Source organism: Phaseolus vulgaris, chromosome 1 (genome assembly GCF_000499845.2).
Source record: "Phaseolus vulgaris cultivar G19833 chromosome 1, P. vulgaris v2.0, whole genome shotgun sequence".
Classification (NCBI taxonomy): domain Eukaryota; kingdom Viridiplantae; phylum Streptophyta; class Magnoliopsida; order Fabales; family Fabaceae; genus Phaseolus; species Phaseolus vulgaris.
Window position 1 is genome coordinate 3,271,537 of NC_023759.2, and position 19,516 is coordinate 3,291,052.

Consider the following 19,516-nt stretch of genomic DNA (forward strand, 5'->3'; position numbering starts at 1 on the left):
AAAAAACTGTGATGAATAGTTGACAAATGAATTATTCTACTATAATCTCATGATTTTATAGATTGTAACTTATACTTTACAAAAAATTAAATTTATAAATAAACGCATTATCTACATATTTTTCAAATTTATTATTTATTGTTAATTAAAATTTAAAAATCAAGAATAAACTTATCAAATATGTACAGATAATCTTATTAGTTGTGTTCACATTAGATATCAAAAAAATTGTGTTAAAACCTAAAACGAATACTTCTGTCTTTATAAACACAAAAGCTTCTTTTGTAGTTGTTATAAATTTTTTCATTAGGATAAAAAAAATCATTAATTTTTATTTCAATATTCTTTTGAATCAAATGGTCAAAGTAAATGAATAATGAAGAAAAGATTAAAACGGACTAACATTTGATTTTACACATTTGTATTTTATTGAATGTTATAAAACTAAATTATTTTTTTGCAGTATAATTTATTTGAATTTATTTTTTAAAATGCTTAATTTTATTTATATTAATATTGTATGAGGTAATTTTAGTTAAATTATACCTTAAAATAAATGCTTATTTAAATTCATAAAATAATTTTTTAAATAATATTACTTAAAATAAAAAAATAAACACTTATCAACAGTGAAAGTTAATGTATTTTGTTTTAAGGGGATCTTATGATATTTCATTATTTTTAAAATCCTTTCACAAGTTTTATTTCAATAATAAAATTTTATAAAGGCTACACTTATATAATGTAATTTGACTATATAATTAAATAATTTTTATTATTATGTAAAATTAAAAGTCTTAATATTCTGAATATGTTGCAACAAAAGTTTGATGCTTTGGCACAATACTCATTTGTGTATTCTCTCTCTGCATCTGATTCCAAAATTGTGAAAAACTCAGAAGCAGAAGAAGCAATGGCAGACAAACCAAGTCGATCCCTGGTCTTATTCGGTGATGGCTTTGCTCGTTTCGTCGATTCATCGCACACCCACTTTCACTCTCTAGCTTCTCTATCTTCCTGTGGATTCTTGAGTCTTCCCAATTCTCCACCCTCAGGTTCCCTTCTCCTCAACCCACAACCTCTATGTGTTTGTAATAATGCCAAACACACTTTTCAATATCTTTTTTCTTCCATTTGTGCCCCTGCCACATTCAAATTCACTTGGATATGTAGTTTTCAGAAAGCGGGGATGAGAGGTCAGTTAGAGAATTTGCAGTGCTGCTGGATGCATGTCACACTTATTCTAATATGGTTAGACCCATTTGCTCAACTTTTGATTTTTTTTTTTCATCACTGTGATATTCTTTCATTCCTTGTTAGAAGGGGGAAATCAGTGATGGTGATAGCCAAGAGGATCCACCAAAACAAACTTTGTCTGATAGGTATTCTCTTTATTTGTTTTCCATTTTCAGTTTTGCTGTTTGTAAAGGTTAAATTAATGGTTTTGCTTGTGTGGATAAACTTCTCAATAGCATCTATAACTGTGTGGGTTATGGATTTTTAAAAGAAGAAAGTAATAAGGTTAATGAATTAAGTTTTTTTCCTATAGTTAACATTAGTTTGTGAGTAAGTTAAAATTAGTTTTTGAAAAAGTTAAATGAGATAGTTTCTGTAAAAGTTGAAGTGAATAATATGATTTTAGCTTATATGAGAAATTCAACTTATTTTACCTTTTTATTTTCTTCTCTTACAAGTACTTTCTGAGAAGATATCCAAACAGGGTTTTGATCTATTGGTGACACTCATTCAAGTATAGAAAAATGTAAGTTAAGTTTAAGGACTAAAAGTTTAGTTTTAAGGGACTAAGACATAAGAAACATAGGAACAACAAGGACCAATTTGTATTAACTAAGGAGTTATATTATAGGTACTAAAACTTAAGTTTTTTCACAGAGGGACTGATTCTTAAATGTGTCATCTGCAAGAATCAAATTATTGATTTAAATAGATCAAATAAATGGTTTCCTTTTCTAAATACAGGTTTATGGGAATGAAAGCTGCTATTTTGACAGACAATTCAAGCTTGAAGTCTTTTAGTGCCAAACTTGGATTTAGTGTTCTTCAATTGAACGAGTTAGTGGGAGGTCGTTCTGCTGAGGTTGTGGCCCTTGAGTTGCTCAAGTTGCTTGGCCTTCAAGAAGGGAAGGTGCTGGATAGTGACCATTACGATATTGTTTTCTTTCACATTGGAGCTGGTGATAAAGAAGTGGTTGCTGCTGATGTGGGGTATATGGATGCTTTGATTGGAAGGATAATGAGTCAAGCACAACCCGGATCTGACATTGGATCACGTCTGCACTTGTCCGTTGTCATGAGCTATGGCAATGTCTTGGAGGGTGACGATTCTAAGTTTCCTGTTTCAAAAAGGGTAGATGAGAAGAACTCTCATCTTTCAGTGCTTTATCCTCTACAAAGTTACGGTATGAAAGGAGGAATTCCTCGAAAGGATGTAAGGTAATTAAAGCAGCATTTAGCACGGACAGAATGAAATAGACCATCTTTTTTTCTTTTCCTTGGTTCTATACTTTTAAGTAGAACCAAAATGGATCAATTTTTTACCCCTTGTCATGTTCTTATATTTTCAAAATATGCTAAACATATATAGAACTCATGTTATGATATGCACGTGTCCACTAAATACTACCTAAGTTATAGTAATTGAAGATTAGTAATATTTGCTTTCTCTTTGGATTGTCTTGATTATTTATCTCATATTAAATGATACAGGTCATATTCTCCCATGTTAACTGCTCAATGGCAGTATGCTGTGACTCGCAAGGATAATGCAGAGAGATTTTCTTTTGAAGATTTTATGGAGGTTCGTTTAAAGATTTTACTTCATGTTTTATTTACACGAGTAATTATTTAATCCAATTAATGTTTATATTTTTGCCTTGGTTGATCGTTCTCTATTTCTTGTTCTTAAATATGTCCTATCCTGTCTACACAACTTAAAATACTTCAATCTTTAAAACTTTCTTGTTTACTTCAGTGTTCCTTCTAGTATACCTTAAATTCTTTTGATTCTGTGAGTGTTTACACTTTTTGTAAAGTATCATGGTTTGAGTGCTAACCATTATGGAATTTTCGTAGGCTTGTTATTCGTTTAAGCTATAATGTAATTCTTGGTTACTGAATAATCTTTGCTTCATTGTTTCTCTTTCCTTGCCATACAGCATGGTGGAAATCTTACAATACCGGCAGATAGGTTCTTGCATGAGATAGCCTTTAAGCTTTGGAAAGCTCCCAAGTATGGAGCGTGATTTCTTTTTTTGTGTTCCTTTCTAAATTTTTGTTGCCCACTTGTCATAACAGTATTTAAAAGTTCTGATTAACATGTTTACTTTGGACTCTAAAGTCCAAACTCTGTTGCATCATGCAATAACTAATAAGATCTTGATGATTGAACGATGATTCACCTATCCACTCATTCTTTTCTTGCGTAAGTTTCTTTTTAGTAAATATAAAAATGTTATTTTTGGTAATCTTTTCTTTTGTAATGAAATGTGTTCTTACAAGGGCCGAGTAGGTCTCCTCCTCCTGCACAGCTGAGTAGTCTCTGGGGTTCTGTAGATCAGCGTATGATGAAATGGGTTACTTGTAAAAGGTCCTTTTAACACTCAAGTCAATTTTGATGTAGTTGAGAAAAATAAATGCTATTGAATGTCACCTTACTTGTCCCAACTTTGACCAATATATAGAGTTGGGATAGACCTTATTGTGGATGGGTCTGGACTGGTATATATAGGATCCTTAATCGTTGTGTTAATCAAGATGCAGGTCGATTTATCACTGATTGACTTGGTTTAAGATAATTACTTTATTAAGTCTTATTCTCTCGATTTTCTTTCATTCTCATGTTCTTGTAATGATAATGGCAAGTCTAATCAAGTTGATTAAACAACTAAATGTAACTCTTAATTGGTATAAGTTTTTAGTTTTTCTTTTCTTCTCTTTACTATTGAATCTATTTTGTTTATCAACATGGTTTTAAAAAAGTGAAATTGTAAAAAAGATTATCTTGACATTTTTTAGTTTCAACATCTAATTGTTAAAAAAATTTATGAAAAACTTTTAATGTTCCATTCACCATCTCTTTACTTAATCATTCTTCCCGACAAATATCTCATTCTATTTATAAAAAGATTAGGCATTAAGAATAATATTGCTCAAGTGGTAGATAAGTGTTTTTTTTACCTACATGGGACAATTTTTTCCTTGTTTTTTATCAAATTGGAGTTGTTTTTAAAAAAAATTACAAATCTAGATAAGTCGTACTAACGTAACACGATTTTAACTGGTACACGATTTTAACTATGTTAAAGACGATTTTAACTGGTACACGATTTTAACTATGTTAAAGTGAAGTAGTATTAAGGTGACATAATTTATTAAATTCATATTTTACTAAATTTGAATTATTAGAATGAATATCTTAAATTTGAGCAACTAAAAAAAGGATTTATTTCAAATTTCAATAACTAAAAACATAATTATACCTGATAAATTTGTGTTAATTTTATAATTTATCAATCTAACGATCGTCCAAATTTATCTAAACGATTTGATTAGTTTCTAGAGAATCTCAATAACCAATTAGATGATCCATGAATCATATGGATTAGTTTCTAGAGAATCTCAATAACCAATTAGATGATCCATAAATCACATGGACAATCTGATGACCAGAATATCATATGTAATATATATGTTTTGATGAACATAAAAGCTAAATCTAATTCCCATCACATTTATTGCATTTGTTAAGTTATAGACAATTTGTTAAAAGATGATCCATACAAAGAGTTTGTGTTTTGACGAAAACAAAAATAACCAATGATCTCATAATTTGCGTTTTGATGAAAACAAAAATAACATGAATGATTTATTTGTACTTTTGAATTGAGTAACTTTAGTAACTTTAGTGTGTTTTGATTTTGGTCCTCCAACAACTTACGTTGCTCATATTTGTTTAGGTGTGTTTAGAATACTTAGAATTTTTATTTGTAGATTTGGGTTTAGACACCATTCTAAATAGTCAGTTTGCTTGTAGATTTTTATTTGTAATTCAAGTACAAGATTTAAGTTGTACATTTATAAGAATTTCCTCATCAGGAACTTTTGCATTTCTAAATGAAACATCATATGCTTTTAATTAATGCCATGTTACCTTCAAAATCATGTTCCCTCTATTATTTAGCCCAAATATAAGGAACTATTGAAAATGTTTCTTAATTTGGTTATGTGAGACGGTTGTATTTCCTATCCAGTTTGGTTTGTGTGAGGATGTTCTCTTTGCTTTCAAATTCATGCTTCTTGTGAATTTTTCATAACATTTCCTACAAATAAATTCTCTTAGACATTAAAATCTATAGAACTAAGATATCACCAATAAAATCCAATGATTTGTAAAAAATCTTAACCAATACTAAAGAGTTTACCAAAACAAATGCTTTAAGAAGTGTCATAAACATTTATCTTTATATAAAAGTCATTCCATCTTGCTACAAACAAATGTGTGATGAGAATCTGAAACTTAAAACAGCTTCCTCATAGGATTCAGGTTGCAAAACAGTTTCACCAACTAGACAAATATGATTGCATAATACATACTCTAATCAACACCAAGTACACTTTCAAAAACTACTTCTTATTCCAAGATAAGATCTAACCTGCTACTTGATGAAGAGGGAAACAAAACATGAATAATCTAGCACTGTGATATGTTTCCCACAAGGTAAGTACCCACCACAAACCACAACAGTAAGAGTAGAGACACTGATAGTAGCCCAAGTAAGAAGGGCCATCCAACCATGACAACTCCTAAGAAAGCAACCACAACAAAAGGCATGAAAGATCTTACAATTGCCCAGAAACCAACCCATTGTCCCTTGAATATAATCAAAGCTGCTACATTCACAATGTTCCAGTCCATTGATCCACCGTAACACAGACGATTCAGACAGTTAGCAACAAATGAGTGGCAGTTGCAAGTGAAAATGTTGTGAGTTTTGGTTTCATAATCCCGCAGACTAGCCTGTAATGCGTCATCCCATGTGATAGCAGTGCCATAATCAACATGTCGATAACGTTGCTTGCATTTGTGTCCAGATAGGTTAGGAGGGAAGCAACACTGCAACATTATTTGAGGTTACAAAGAATGTCAACTAAGAGTTTCTTATAGTTCTATATAAACAATTTAAGTTTAACTCAACCTTATAAAATCGACTTTAAATAACTCTTGATGTCATATTAAATGGACTTTAAGCTTAGTTCAACTTTACAAAACGACTCATAAAATGAGGTTTGCACCCATTTATATACTTTAAAATGTCCTTATTTCTAGTTGATTTGGGATCTCCAACAATAACTAATTTGATTTTTCAAAATCAGGGTGGAGTCACAATAATCTGAGCTTGTTGAGGTTAAAAAGAACAGATAATTGTTCAAGTTTAGCATGTATGCTCCATTATCTAGTAGGTGAATTTACCAACAATCATGAACGCCATAAAGGTTTAGAACAAGAAATCAAGCACCAATAACTTAATAGGAGTATAAAAAACTAATTGCAATTTGCAAACTTAATGTGTTTATTTGAATGAGCATCTTAATCTATGTGAAGCCTTTTAAGAGAGGGGGTAAAATGACAAAAGTACAGATTTGATTTAATATAAGGAAGGATAAAAAAATTAAGGAAATTCTTATTCAAAGTAAACTGTTCATATAATGCACATCTCAACTTAAAACCTCTAAGATTCAAAATGAGAGGTGATTAAGTAAGTTTTGACCTTAAAGAACCCTGTAGCTACAAATGTAACTCATTTCTGACAATGACTTAAGTGTCAATATCACAGTCAAACAGTATCCATAATAAATCAATGTTTGACTTAACAGTTTCACACATAACTATGTTGACAATAAAAGACCATTAGTATCCCAAACTCCTATAACCGACAAAAAATAGATAATTGAATTTGGCATAATACTATATTGCAAAACATGAATGCATTTATAAATGAAAATAATATGTACAGAAAGAGGGCAACAAGAGAATTAGATATTGTATTTGAGAAACTACCTGTTCACGGTCCAGTTGTAAGTATCTTGCCACTGAACCAAACGCGAAATTATCGACATGCACTTCATGTGATCCTGAAAAATCTATAACAACTCCATCTTCCCTACAAATGCCAACATGACCAAAGAAGGGAGCCAACCATGATACCACCGGAAATGGATTCCAAACCAAACAACATGGAAATTTTGCATTGGTTGGGTCAATTTGATCAAGAGGCCACAACTCATGCTGTGTTCTTTCTCCAATTCGTGAAAGTTCAATGTCATAACTTGTATTTAACTCCATAGTAAAAGTCTATAGCACAACCAACTACTCCTCTGCACATCCCAATTCTGCATGGTGAAAAAAATCAAGTGAAACAATTATTCCTTTGTTAGTTTCAAAACCTTAATCCTGTATTGGTAAACCTTGTGATATTTAGAATTGGGTGTACTGTTCAAATGTCAAAGGTAAATGTTGGAGGGAATCACAAATGTATTTTAAGACCTGTAGAACGTAAAATCATGTAATATCGGATACAAGATAAGCACACTGCACAAAAACCAACCAAATCTATCCTTGCACAAAATAAATGTTTAAGATTATTATCAAATGTCATATTGGAAACAAGAAATTCTAAGTGAGAAAACTTTGAAACTGTAAAAATTTATACATCACATGGTAACCCCAAACAATCAGAATAATTAGAAGTATTCACAAGGACAAAGAGTAATTTTGGCTACTCATTTGTAACTTTGTCACATCAACTACATTGGACTACCACATTCGTTCTTCCTTATGTGACTCTTCATTGAATAAGTTCACTGCACATTCTATTTAACTTCACTGCACATGCACTGCATTCCAAAGTGCAGTTTTATGTGTGTATATAGGATCTTACGATTATTAATGTTACAATCTTTCGATTTACGATTCATATTTATCTTTCCGATTTTGAGTGAGATCTCGATTTTGACTATCATGCTTCATTCCACCTCATTGCACAACTCACTGTGGTTGATCAGGTTGATCTAGTTTCAACACTTCAACTATCTCCATCTATTCTAGCAACCTATTTATCTACTTATTTGTTTATTTACAGTCTTCAATGATATATAATTGCAGCACTATATGGCACTATAACATTGTCAATTGCTTTTAGATAAATCAAATTTGTTAGAAACAAAAGTTGGAGATAAAGAAACATGCTTGTAAATAGTTCACATCGATCAAATCCCAAATAAATAGCTGTGTACCGCAAACTTCTTATTATGAACCAACAACCAAATGAAAAGACAAATAACACCTTTAGAAAATACAGGTGTACTTTATCATATTATCAATTCTGTAATTATGTTACATTAATAAGCTGAACAATTCTCTTGTTTCATGCCTTTTGAGGTTATCAGCATATACCTCGTGAAACAAATTTTGACAAAATTCATAAATTTGGTTTTTTCATAAAACTTAATATTACAATCTTAAAGGAAAACTTTCATGCCTGCACAATGCACATTCCTACATCTGGTTTAAACTTAATCCTATAATATTAAAAATTGACATAATTTTTTATCCAATTACATAAACAAACTTTACTTGAATAGGTTTCTCTTTCCCTTCGCACATTCAATCTAGCAACTCAAGAGTATACAATGAGTATTGATAACACACAAAAAAAGTACCACAGTTTTTAAAATAATGCTTTTCTTACGCCCATCATTCTCCTAAACAGCACAGATTATGAACAATTACCATAACCATAACCAAAGTGTCTAAATGAAATGAAATGACTACATATATCACCATTCACCAGTCAAAAAACATTGTGCTAATTCTACTAAATGCTGGAAATCCCACCAAATGGAAAACACAAAACCAACAGTGTCCAATCTCAAACTACAGACTCAAGCAGAAAGTCAATCACAACACCAACAGAGAAGAAGATCATAGAGAAATACATGCAATCAATCAGACATTACTTTGCCACAAAATCCCTCAACCATGAAAGCAATTAACTTTAGCCCCTAAAAAATAACCCAGAAAAAAAAATGAAACAGAAAAGAAAAAAAAAACAGAACTTACTTTTCCCTGTGGGGATAGTTCTCCACTGTCCTCATTATATAGGCATGAATCCCCACATTGGAGATATCGAAAAACACTTCAAACCTTTCATCAATGTGCATAACATGTCAGAAGAACCAAAGCCGGTGAGAACAGAACATAGGGTCCTCACCTTACCTAAGAGAAAATCACAGCTCAAAGGAAAATCACAAATCACAAAGGGGTGTGATGAAATTGAGCAGGGAAGTTGTTGGGAGTTATTACACTGGTATGCTATTTGTGTTGGAGATGAAACCACTTGGGAAAAACATCACAACACAGATTCACAAAGTCCACAAGCTATTATTCTCTTTATAGAAATATAAATTTTTAATTTCAATTTAATTATTGTTTGTTTCATTTAGGAAAATGTTTCTCCTGTTGTTTTGAAACAGAAGCAAAAGACGATAAATGGGAAAGGTGCATGAACCTTTCTTCACTTTTCAATTTTTTATCTTTCATGGTGGGTCCCTGTGATGATGTCTACAGAGTTCTGCCATTTTTTTCTTTCAATCCCAAGTTGGAAAATTCTGAAGCTTTTAGTAATAAGATTTCTGTTTTCTGATAAAAATGTGTTTTTTAATAATTTGGTTGATTTGATTTTAAAGATTGTTAATTTTTGAAGTTAACCACTATTAAATCTTCTTAAAGAGTTCTTTCTTTTTATTCTATAGTGTAGCTAAATTTTAATGTTTCATATCAAAATTTATAGAATTAATTAAAATAAATACTTATTAAAGAGTTTGCAAATTTATTATCACATAAATAATTTGGAAATATACAACAAATAAAGAGAGAAGGTAAAATCATCATGAAATTTGCATAGTACTCTTTTGAATTGCAATTCTAGATTCCTTGAGAGTTACATGAGACTTATCCTTGGACAATAGATGATTCTTTTTTCTTCAATAGTTGTATGGTTGATTGGTTAAGAATTTCTAATAAAAAATATTTTTTTTGAGTATTTATTAATTTGTTTTGACAAAGGATGTGTTTTTTTTTATGTTTTTTAATTTTTATTTATTTTTTATTATTCATGAGCTATTTATCTAATATTCATGAATTTTTATTCTTTCCTTTGAAGTTTTCTAGTTAAAAATATACGTGTTTTTTTATATTGTCAGATATCTCATAACTAGATATTAAGATATTTCATTATATATAAGTGGGTGCAAATCTCACCTCATGAGCCGGTTTTATGAGGTTGAGTTAAATCTAAAGTTTATTTTGTATTTTATATATATATATATATATTATTTATTTAGTATTATTATTTAAGTTGCAATTAGTTTTACAGCTTGTATCAATCATATATGATATTCTTAAAAATATTATTCAAAGAATAAGAAATACAAAACTAGAAATGCAATTAAGTTATGAGACTGCAGATTTAATTCTAACATATTAAAAATAGAATTTGTCCTGTGATTGTTATGGTTCTTTGGTAACATGCATTTTGATGAATTCAAAATTAAGGTATTTTGGGTTACTTCCAATCTAAGAAAAGTTCAGATCATTTTTTTTCAAAATGGATTGAACTCCCTTCAAAATATGGATTAAGTATAATATAAATTATTTTACCCCAATCTTCACTGTTATTAAGTTATCAGTGCTTGATATTGTTTGAATGATTTAGGTTTGGATGAACATGTTTTTAAGTACGCACTTCTACAATAAGAAAGTAAATAAATAGATTTTTTTATAAATTAATATAATTAAATTTGTATAATGTTTTTAGATAATTTTTTAAGATCAAATTTTTCATTATGTAAAAATTAATTTTAACTAGTGAAAATTTATTTATTTTTTCTTGTTTTTTATTTAAAAGTAATTATAAAAAGTTTACTGATGTAAAATTACACTATTATATAGTTTTCTAAAAAAAATTATCGTTAATATTTTTTTAAATAATTATTATAAAACTAACGAAGTTATGACCATAATTTATGACTAAAATACCAAAAAATATTCACTTAAACAATATAATATAATAAAACATGTATAGTCTTTTAATATCTGATTAATATTATAATATAATACAATACATATGAATCCGAATGAAATATGTTAGAAATGTTAAAACTTAAGGAATTAAAACGAAATGGATTTTTATTATGAAAGAAATAATATGTTTATTTTTATGGAACATAAATGCCTAAAATTAGAGATATTCTTGGTATTATTATTTAATTCATGTCAACATTCTATCTTTAGTTTTATGGTTTAAGCTGATAATATACAATCACTTTTTTTTCTCCTTCATCCAACTTATATTTTTCTGAACTTCCTTTGATATTTCATAAAAATAGTTTTCTTCCTAATTTTATTGTTTATTAAATCAAATCTTAAATCTTTCAATTCTTTAAGAACTTATATTTTATTATATCTTGAACTAATTGTGTTTCATAATTATTTAATTGAAAGAAAAATGAGATTAATGTGATTTGGTGAGTGTAAAGTGATGGGTCTCCTTCACCTTAACACAATACTTTCAAAAATCCATGTTGGATCCCAACACAATCTAAAACTAAGTTGACCAAAAGCTCATATCTTGTATCATTATTATTTTTTTTTTTATTACTTCTATTATTATATTTTATTATTATTTAAATATCTGATAAAAGATCCATGTAAGAAATGAACTTGTATCAAAGATGTGTTCATACTTTTGTGTAGAGCCAAATATTTAATTAGAAAAAAAGATTTTCTTTGATATGGTTGTTCTTCCTGAATCTTTGACCACTTTTTTTTATAGTTAAATCATTAATTGCTCCATGAAATAATTATATCAATAGGACTCTGAAATGATAAAAGCGATCATGAATAAAAAGAAAGAGAAATATACAACAACGTTAAATATTATGATACACTTTTAGGTGTGAATATGTATTTATCCATAAATGTGTATTTAGATATTCGATTTACAATTACTTGTATGATATATTGATTAAGAAGAATTTGTCTCTCAAATGAATCTAATCTTTAACACCTTTAAAAAATATTATAGATTTATCTAAGACAACTACAATTCTTTATTGATACAACTTAATACATTATTTTCTTTGTCAAATAGTTTAATTGTGAAGGAGATAAAACCTCATGAAGTACATCTAAAACAGAAAATTAGTATTTCAGGATGCAATTCGAGGTATATACATTCTTTGAATAGAGAGATGTAAAAGAATGACAAATGTGAGAAATGCAATGAGAATTGAGAGATTTAATGAAAAAAAAAGGAGAAATTAAGAAATAACTAGATGTAAGAAAAAATATAAGGGAAGCATGAGAATATTTATATAATTATTTTGAAAAATATAGCCAATATTTTTCCCTTTATGAGTATGGGAGACACCATGTTTGCTCATGTTCTAACTTTCTTGGGCAGCTTTGGAGGTGCTGAATGGCTGCCAATACCAACAAGACTAGATTGCTGTGGAAAACTTGAATTTTTCTTGATACCCTTTCCTTTCTAACTCCAATTTATTTTTCAAATTTCAATTTAATTCATTTTTTCTTTGGTGCATGTACTAATTTGAAGGAACATGCAACATGTGGTTAGGATTTTCTCAATTGGGAATTTCTTTCTCTAATAATTGAGAGAGTTGTTGCAAGTTAAACTTACCAGTCACACTAATTGATTAAAGTGATGCTTCTCCTTTATATATATACACATATACATGTATATATATATATACTGCTATTTAATCAAATTTAAAAATTCAAGCATTATATGCATGGACAATATGGTTACTAGAATTAACTTCAACAGAAATGATCTCTTCTAAAAAATACTCAAGATAAAAAAGATTGAGGTTGTCATGAAAGACCATTTGGTATAGCATAAGTTGGTAAAACATACAATGAAAAATTAACATTATTTTGAGGTTGTTCCTCTTTTTCAACAACCACACCTAACAGTGGAATTCCATTGATCAAAAGGAAAAGAAAACGTATAAAAATGATTTCACAAGAAACTGAATATGTACATATGTTCATTTATCTCCAGATTTACAGAATACATATGGTGTGTAAAAGGCAATATAAGATATGTACACATGACAGAGGATTTGATACTAAGTATACAGATAACTTATTCCTGCCAAATATCCACAATTCATGGGGGGTCCATTGTCTAAAAAAATGAAATAAACTTTTTCATAAACTAAATTAACTTATGCATAAGTATACAAATCTGATTTTAAAACATTCTTATAAATTAACTTCTGCATAAATTAACTTTTGGTTTTTTTGAAAAGATTTATTTCATTTGTACCTTTTATCTTTATGATAAGTGTTTAAGGAAAAATTTATGCAACCATACTTGTATTACTGAAGTTCAGGTTCATCACGAAAAGCATCTGGTTCAAATAATCTTGCAGAATTATCACTGTAAACTCCAGGTACAACTCGAACTCTTGGTTCTTTTGATATCAGATTTTGGTCCCCGTCAATGTTAATAAGGATAAGAGCACATACAAGTAAAGAAGTTGCCAGACTCACAAGAGTAATTTTCAATCTGCTCAGTACAGGCTTCACCTTAAACATAAAAAAATTTATTGGTTATGTTAATTCATTATGAAGATTACTTGAGTTGCAATGAAAGTTAAATGTTACTTGCAAAAGGCACAAAGGTTAAGATAGATATATGTTGTCTTCCTATCTTCTAAAGTGACTTACAGAAAGGAACAACATAAGTTTTTTTTTAGAATGTGACTTATAAAAAATAAGAGGGAGCGATCATAAAGTTTCACACAGATTAAGCCCCAAGTCATAAAAAGCCTACCTTTATGATAACTTGATTGGATAAACTTTACATAGATACCTTACAAGAAAAGAATAAAAGAGAAAATAATCTTTTTTTTTCTAAGTAAAAATTAGTGATGTTCTTAAAAACTATTTTTCAAAATAAATTAATGAAATAAATTGTAGAAGTTGATTTATGTATTTAAATTATGAAAAAATTATTTCACTTTCTCAGTGTCTCGGAAAAAAAATGAACTAATCATATCCTTGCACATACCCAATTCATGAAACACAATCACTATTTGGCATGGCTGTTTAAGTTAGTGATCACTACAAACATAATCTCAAATATTCAAAAACAATTGCAGTAGGTCCAAAAGAAGAGCAATAATATATACTATATACTAAACAATGACTTGGTTCTCTAGCAATAACACCGGAGCTATGTGTAAAAGTGACAATAATTGAATAGAATGCTTACAGAAAATGATCCCAGGAGTCTATCACGGGCCAAAACTTCAGCAGTCTTCACCCATATCTGTTGAGAAACATGTAGCCTCTTAAGTGGTAGAAACAATAATTGTTCATACCACCCAAAACAAAAAACAAAGAGAATCCGTGCAGAGGCATTGTATCCAACTCACATGACAAGGGCATCAGTCCCATCGTCAAGGTCAAGTATGGCCTTACAGTGAGTGAGTACAGTTTTAGCACAAAGTTTAAAGGAAACTGATGCACGGATAGGGACAGAAATAGTGAAGTGTCGATATAGAAATAAATAAAGATTATCAAATATATGTACATATTGTGCAGGTGACCATGTATACTTGGGTCCAAGTTTTGGATCTATGATCTACAAAATATGTTAAAAAGGCCATTCAATTGAGGGGAGGATGCACATTTCGTAATCACAGAAGGGGCTCAAGAAAGAAGGCCCTAAAAGATCTAAATGGCCATACGTCAAAGAAACATAAGTGTTTTACAAAAAACAAATAAGAGCCCAAGTACTCAAAACAACATATGACGAACTTCAAGCATCGCCGACTAACTTCCCTTCAACCACAGTTTTGCAAGGGTCCATTAAAGATAAGTCCACACTAGGGTGTACAGCGGCGACTTGTTCCAAAGCTGCTTCAAACCCAACTATGAATGTGTTCGTCACATCATCCTTCAGCAGCTCAATTTTGGTCTCGTGCTGGCTGATTTTTTGTTGTTTGTCTTCATTCTCTTTCTTCAGTTGGTCAATCTGGACTTCAAGTCCAGACTTAAATTGGTCAAGTCGTTGGAAGTCAGCACGAAGGCGATCCACTTCAGCAGCTTCCGTCTGCAGCCTATCAATCTCTTTTTGCAGATCGGCCAACTGCCGAGTCTTCTTTTCCTCCACCACCGCTTCCTCTTTTGCTCTCACATTTGCCATACACACTAGGGCAGTAACTTCGCCGAGCAAACTCTCGGCAGTATTGTAGAGTAGGCTCACACTCAAACCCTTCAGCCTCGAGATGTCTTCCTCTAATAAATACTGGGATAGATTATGCCTTGACATATTAAAATCGGCATCCCAGAAGCTAGCTTTACCTTTGACACAGTCGGCCGTACTCGGCTGGCCGGCTTCTATTATCACCACATCAGGGGCCTGGACGTCGGAAGTTGAGTGTTGAGCAGGGATCGGGCCCTCGAATCTTTTCCACTTGAAGCTCCCCGCCGACACCGTACGTTCATCCTGGTCGGATTGTACTTGAACTCCGCCCGGAGCAGCAGGGTTGGCTACCAATACGGCTTTCGAAGCCCGCATCCTCTTCACCCTATTGGTTAGCTCGGTTTTACTAAAGGAAACCAACATTTTATCTACAGAAGAGAAAAATAAAAGCTTAGAAACGCAAAGTACAAAAAGCATAAGAGTTCAATCCAAGAGGGTTGTTTCGGCAAAGAGGGTATTATACCAATATAAGATTTTAGCAGATCGGGGTTGTATTCCCACTTCAAGATGGTGGAAGTGTCGAAAACAGTTTGAAGATTTTCCAAAAACTCACAGACACCTCGCTCCATCGGATCAAGTTTGCCAAGCTGGCGAGGCTTTTGAAAGCGAGGTTGACGAGCCCAATACAAAGGAAACCCTTCTAGGAGAGTTGAACTGTTAGACGAAGGGCGGACCTTGACAAAGCGTCCTTTAAAATTTTTATATGAGGATCGGAAAAGCGAAAGCAGATTTCTTCCCCCACAACTGTTGAGGGAAGACCACAACTGTTTGGTAGAATTCTTGAACTCGAAGAAATAGAAAAAGATGTTCAACGTCGGCAATATTTCGAATTGAGAACAAAGGGCAGCAAAAGCACGAATGTAAGCCCAACTGTTCGGATGCAGTTGGGCCGGAGAGACGTTCAACTCGGTTAAAAGTTCCTTCTCAAAATTGGTCAAAGGAAGACGAAGATACAATTTTTTAAAGACAGTATCATAGAAAAAACAAAATGGACCAGAAGGGTCGTGCGATTCGTCATTACAAACGGGTTCATCTGGCTCACACGGAACGACTTTGATCAAATTCTCATTAGTTTTGCTCAAATCGCATGACTTTCGGAGGTCACGAATCCTCTCACTAGAAATGTAAAAAGAAGTTTCCTTGAGCAAATCCTTTTTTGCCCAAGCAGAATAATCCATGAATCAATCAAAGAACGGAGCAAAACAAGATATAACAGTAAAACTCACCGCTAAAAGGGGTATAGGAATGCAACGAGTGAGGAACGTAGAAGGTGGTGGCTGACGGTGGAATCACGGAGGAGCAAAAAGTTGAAAATGGCAGCTGAAGCTTAGAGTAGTGGTGGAATGGGCAAGGCAGAAACTGAGGGGAGAGAAGCGTTACGAAGTCAAGAAAAACATTTCCTTTCGCGCGGAACTCGAAGCGTTTGAATCAGTAGCCTTTGAACAGCTGCCACGTAACACATCCCTCGAATATAATCATACGGTCCGTAAAAAGGCACACGTTTTGGCAGAAGGGGTCTGTTCTTACGGGGAAGCGGAAACGTTTGCGAAGAAACCAACCAACACGTGTGTCAAAGGACATCTACTTCCGATGACATAGAAACTCAAGTCTTGTCGCCTCGGAACCCGCGAAGGAAACAAGTTATCTCCCTCGAGTACATAAGCTTCTTCGCCAAGCACAGCTCTTATTAGCCAGCCAAAAAGAGAGAAAACAGTAGAAAATAAACAGGAGAGAGAAGAGGAGAGAATTAAGTGTTTTTCTGGCAAGAACAACAACCAATTATACTGCACTGAGATTTTGCATAAATGAGACTAAGCATTCAAGAAAAAAAAGGGTGGGGGAAGAACTAGAAAGAACATACCTGACCATCATACCACCCTGTTTCCTCATCTGCAACATTAAGTAAAGAATGATTAAGCATCCCATTCCCAAAGTTTTCAACACTGTCAAGTGTTGAATCTTATTTCAAAAGAAAAACAGTAAGGAAAAATAATAATGAGCAGCTAGGATTGCAAACCATTTCCTAATTTTTTTTATATAAAAAGCGTTCATGTTAACCATCTTCAAATCTCACTAGACTGAAACCTGAACTAGGGTGAAACCTGAAGTAATCATTTGTTATTATATAAAAAAAATATTATTAAAAAAAATATAAAAATATTGAAACTATTTCCTAATTTTATAAAACTAAATTTTTTTGTAATTCTAATACTCCACTTTATTTTTTTAAAAATATTGAATCCTTAAGAAGTATGCATGTTCCAATCAATGTCAGTAGAAAATGAGTTAATAATGTAACTACACAGATGTTGTCTGATGAATGAAGTATTGTAAGTGTAAATTTCAGTAATTATAAACATTTTTATATATTATAAACTAATATATAATCATTTCATATTATTAGTACATTTAAATTAAATAAAATTAAAAATACACAGTTTAATTTTTATGGATCTTCAGTGTGAAATTCATTATCCAAACCAAGAGAAACCATAGTATGTATATAGCTATTATAGAAAATAATAAAGTTATCGTGTGTGAAAATTTGCAATAATTATTTTGAAGATTATATTTATAACAACTTTTGATTGGTTGAAATGCAAATTTTGTTCCAGTAAGGATATTTACAATGTATAGTTTAAGCACATTTTTTATTTTAAATTTGTAAACTCTACCATCTTATATGAATTTAAGAATTACAAAAAAATCACTAAAACACCGAACATTTCAAATTCTCTTTAGAAACGAATCACCCACTTAAAATACTGTATAAGAAATAATATTCACAAATCTATTGGGTTAAAGATATTGTTTGAGTGTCTGATATCATATGTAATTATTAATCTCCCGACTCAAGAACCCTAAACCCTAAAGAATTATATCTCTTAAGTTTGTTTTGAAGTTTGGATGGTTATAAATGAAAATGTTGTAGTGGTTGATGAATAAAACAGGAGTTGAAAATATTTCAAAGGTATTCTGATTCCTTTTGCAGTATCAGAATTCCAACAATTCATATATCCTTGATTGGTTTATAGAGTTGAGAGATTAAGCGAGAGGAGAGTGAGTGAGGATACATACATTCAACGGTGGCGCTGAGCAATCGATTCCCGACGTAAGCCCAGCCCAGATACATCCTGACGACAGCGAGCGTGACCGCGAAGAGGCCACTGGAGGCGGCGCAGAGGAGGCGCTTGACGGGCTCGGCCTGGGCCCCGGCGGAGCCGAACCAGGCGACGGGGAGGCCGACGAGGAGAGCGAAGGAGGTTCCCGTGACGAAGAGGCGGGAGGCGTACTCGACGGCGTCGAGGGCGGCCCAGGAAAAGGGGAAGGAGGTGGAGAGGGAGTGGTACTCGTTGATGGGCTGCTGCTCCAGTGGAACGGGACAATTTGTTTGGGGAGCGTTGTTGTTGTTGCTGCTGTTGCTGGTGGAAGCGAAGGATAAGAGTGAAGGGGTTGTGCTTGTGGCTGTGCTTGTGAAGGGAATACCAAACAGTGGAATTGGGAAAACTGTGCCTCTTCTTCTTCTTAATGGCAATGGTGATATGCGAGTGGGTGTTCCTGCCATTGCCATTGCTATTGCCTTTTCCTCTGTTTCACTCCTTCTCTTTCTTTCCTTCTATCCATTATCCATTCAAATCAAATCCAAAAATATGCTTATTTTCTTTAAAAAAATATTTCCAACCAAAATTACTTATTCTAATTTTTTATACCTAAATTTAAAATTTAACGAACAAAATATCCACATTTGATTTTTTTGTCCTTACATAATTAATAAAAAATTATGTTTAAAGTTTGAGTATTAAATAATGAATTTTTAAAATATAAATACTAAAATAAATTAATTGTAAAGAAAAGGTACGGAAATGAAAAATGTGTTGGTTTTGTTGTTTCTAAACATTTAATATATTTTTGTTTTTGACTTTTTAATTTCTTATTCACGAACGGTATATAAGTTTTAGTCTTGTAAATATTTTATTTAAAAAAGAAATTATTCTAAGAAGGAATTAGCAAAAAGAAATAGAAACTTGAAGTCGCTTGGCATACACCTATAGGGGAATATTCAGTCCTTAAAAGTATTGTGCTAACATGGAATACTATGCAATGGAATGGGATACGAAATCCCCCGTATATCGATCGAA

At 31.7% G+C, this 19,516-nt stretch overlaps 4 protein-coding genes across 7 annotated transcripts; 1 reads left to right on the forward strand and 3 right to left on the reverse strand.

The window, feature by feature from the left end:
• Positions 1 to 821: 821 nt before the first annotated feature.
• LOC137816624 (uncharacterized) lies at positions 822 to 3,414 on the forward strand. 2 transcript variants are annotated; one of them, XM_068619844.1, is made up of 6 exons: positions 822 to 1,055; positions 1,181 to 1,251; positions 1,321 to 1,382; positions 1,981 to 2,454; positions 2,728 to 2,818; positions 3,177 to 3,414. In XM_068619844.1, the coding sequence occupies exons 1-6, from the start codon at positions 914 to 916 to the stop codon at positions 3,261 to 3,263; spliced, it is 927 nt and encodes a 308-aa protein (XP_068475945.1). In that variant the 5' UTR covers positions 822 to 913; the 3' UTR covers positions 3,264 to 3,414. The 2 variants fall into 2 exon arrangements, with proteins under 2 accessions (XP_068475945.1, XP_068475947.1); XM_068619846.1 differs by having other exon boundaries at positions 824 to 1,055; positions 1,324 to 1,382.
• A 2,039-nt stretch (positions 3,415 to 5,453) lies between these two features.
• On the reverse strand, positions 5,454 to 9,581 carry LOC137816625 (protein REVERSION-TO-ETHYLENE SENSITIVITY1). Its single transcript, XM_068619847.1, has 3 exons — positions 9,140 to 9,581; positions 7,079 to 7,410; positions 5,454 to 6,133 (listed from the first exon to the last, which is right to left on the reverse strand). The coding sequence occupies exons 2-3, from the start codon at positions 7,361 to 7,363 to the stop codon at positions 5,711 to 5,713; spliced, it is 708 nt and encodes a 235-aa protein (XP_068475948.1). The 5' UTR covers positions 7,364 to 7,410; positions 9,140 to 9,581; the 3' UTR covers positions 5,454 to 5,710.
• Positions 9,582 to 13,119: 3,538 nt separating this feature from the next.
• On the reverse strand, positions 13,120 to 19,028 carry LOC137816628 (uncharacterized protein ycf36). 2 transcript variants are annotated; one of them, XM_068619851.1, is made up of 4 exons: positions 18,456 to 19,028; positions 17,239 to 17,267; positions 14,382 to 14,438; positions 13,120 to 13,693 (listed from the first exon to the last, which is right to left on the reverse strand). In XM_068619851.1, the coding sequence occupies exons 1-4, from the start codon at positions 18,946 to 18,948 to the stop codon at positions 13,484 to 13,486; spliced, it is 789 nt and encodes a 262-aa protein (XP_068475952.1). In that variant the 5' UTR covers positions 18,949 to 19,028; the 3' UTR covers positions 13,120 to 13,483. The 2 variants fall into 2 exon arrangements, with proteins under 2 accessions (XP_068475952.1, XP_068475953.1); XM_068619852.1 differs by having other exon boundaries at positions 13,120 to 13,687; positions 18,456 to 19,009.
• LOC137816627 (uncharacterized) lies at positions 14,654 to 17,060 on the reverse strand. Of its 2 annotated transcripts, XM_068619850.1 has the most exons (3): positions 16,604 to 17,040; positions 15,841 to 16,493; positions 14,654 to 15,745 (listed from the first exon to the last, which is right to left on the reverse strand). In XM_068619850.1, the coding sequence occupies exons 2-3, from the start codon at positions 15,944 to 15,946 to the stop codon at positions 14,931 to 14,933; spliced, it is 921 nt and encodes a 306-aa protein (XP_068475951.1). In that variant the 5' UTR covers positions 15,947 to 16,493; positions 16,604 to 17,040; the 3' UTR covers positions 14,654 to 14,930. The 2 variants fall into 2 exon arrangements, with proteins under 2 accessions (XP_068475951.1, XP_068475950.1); XM_068619849.1 differs by having other exon boundaries at positions 15,841 to 17,060.
• Positions 19,029 to 19,516: the final 488 nt, after the last annotated feature.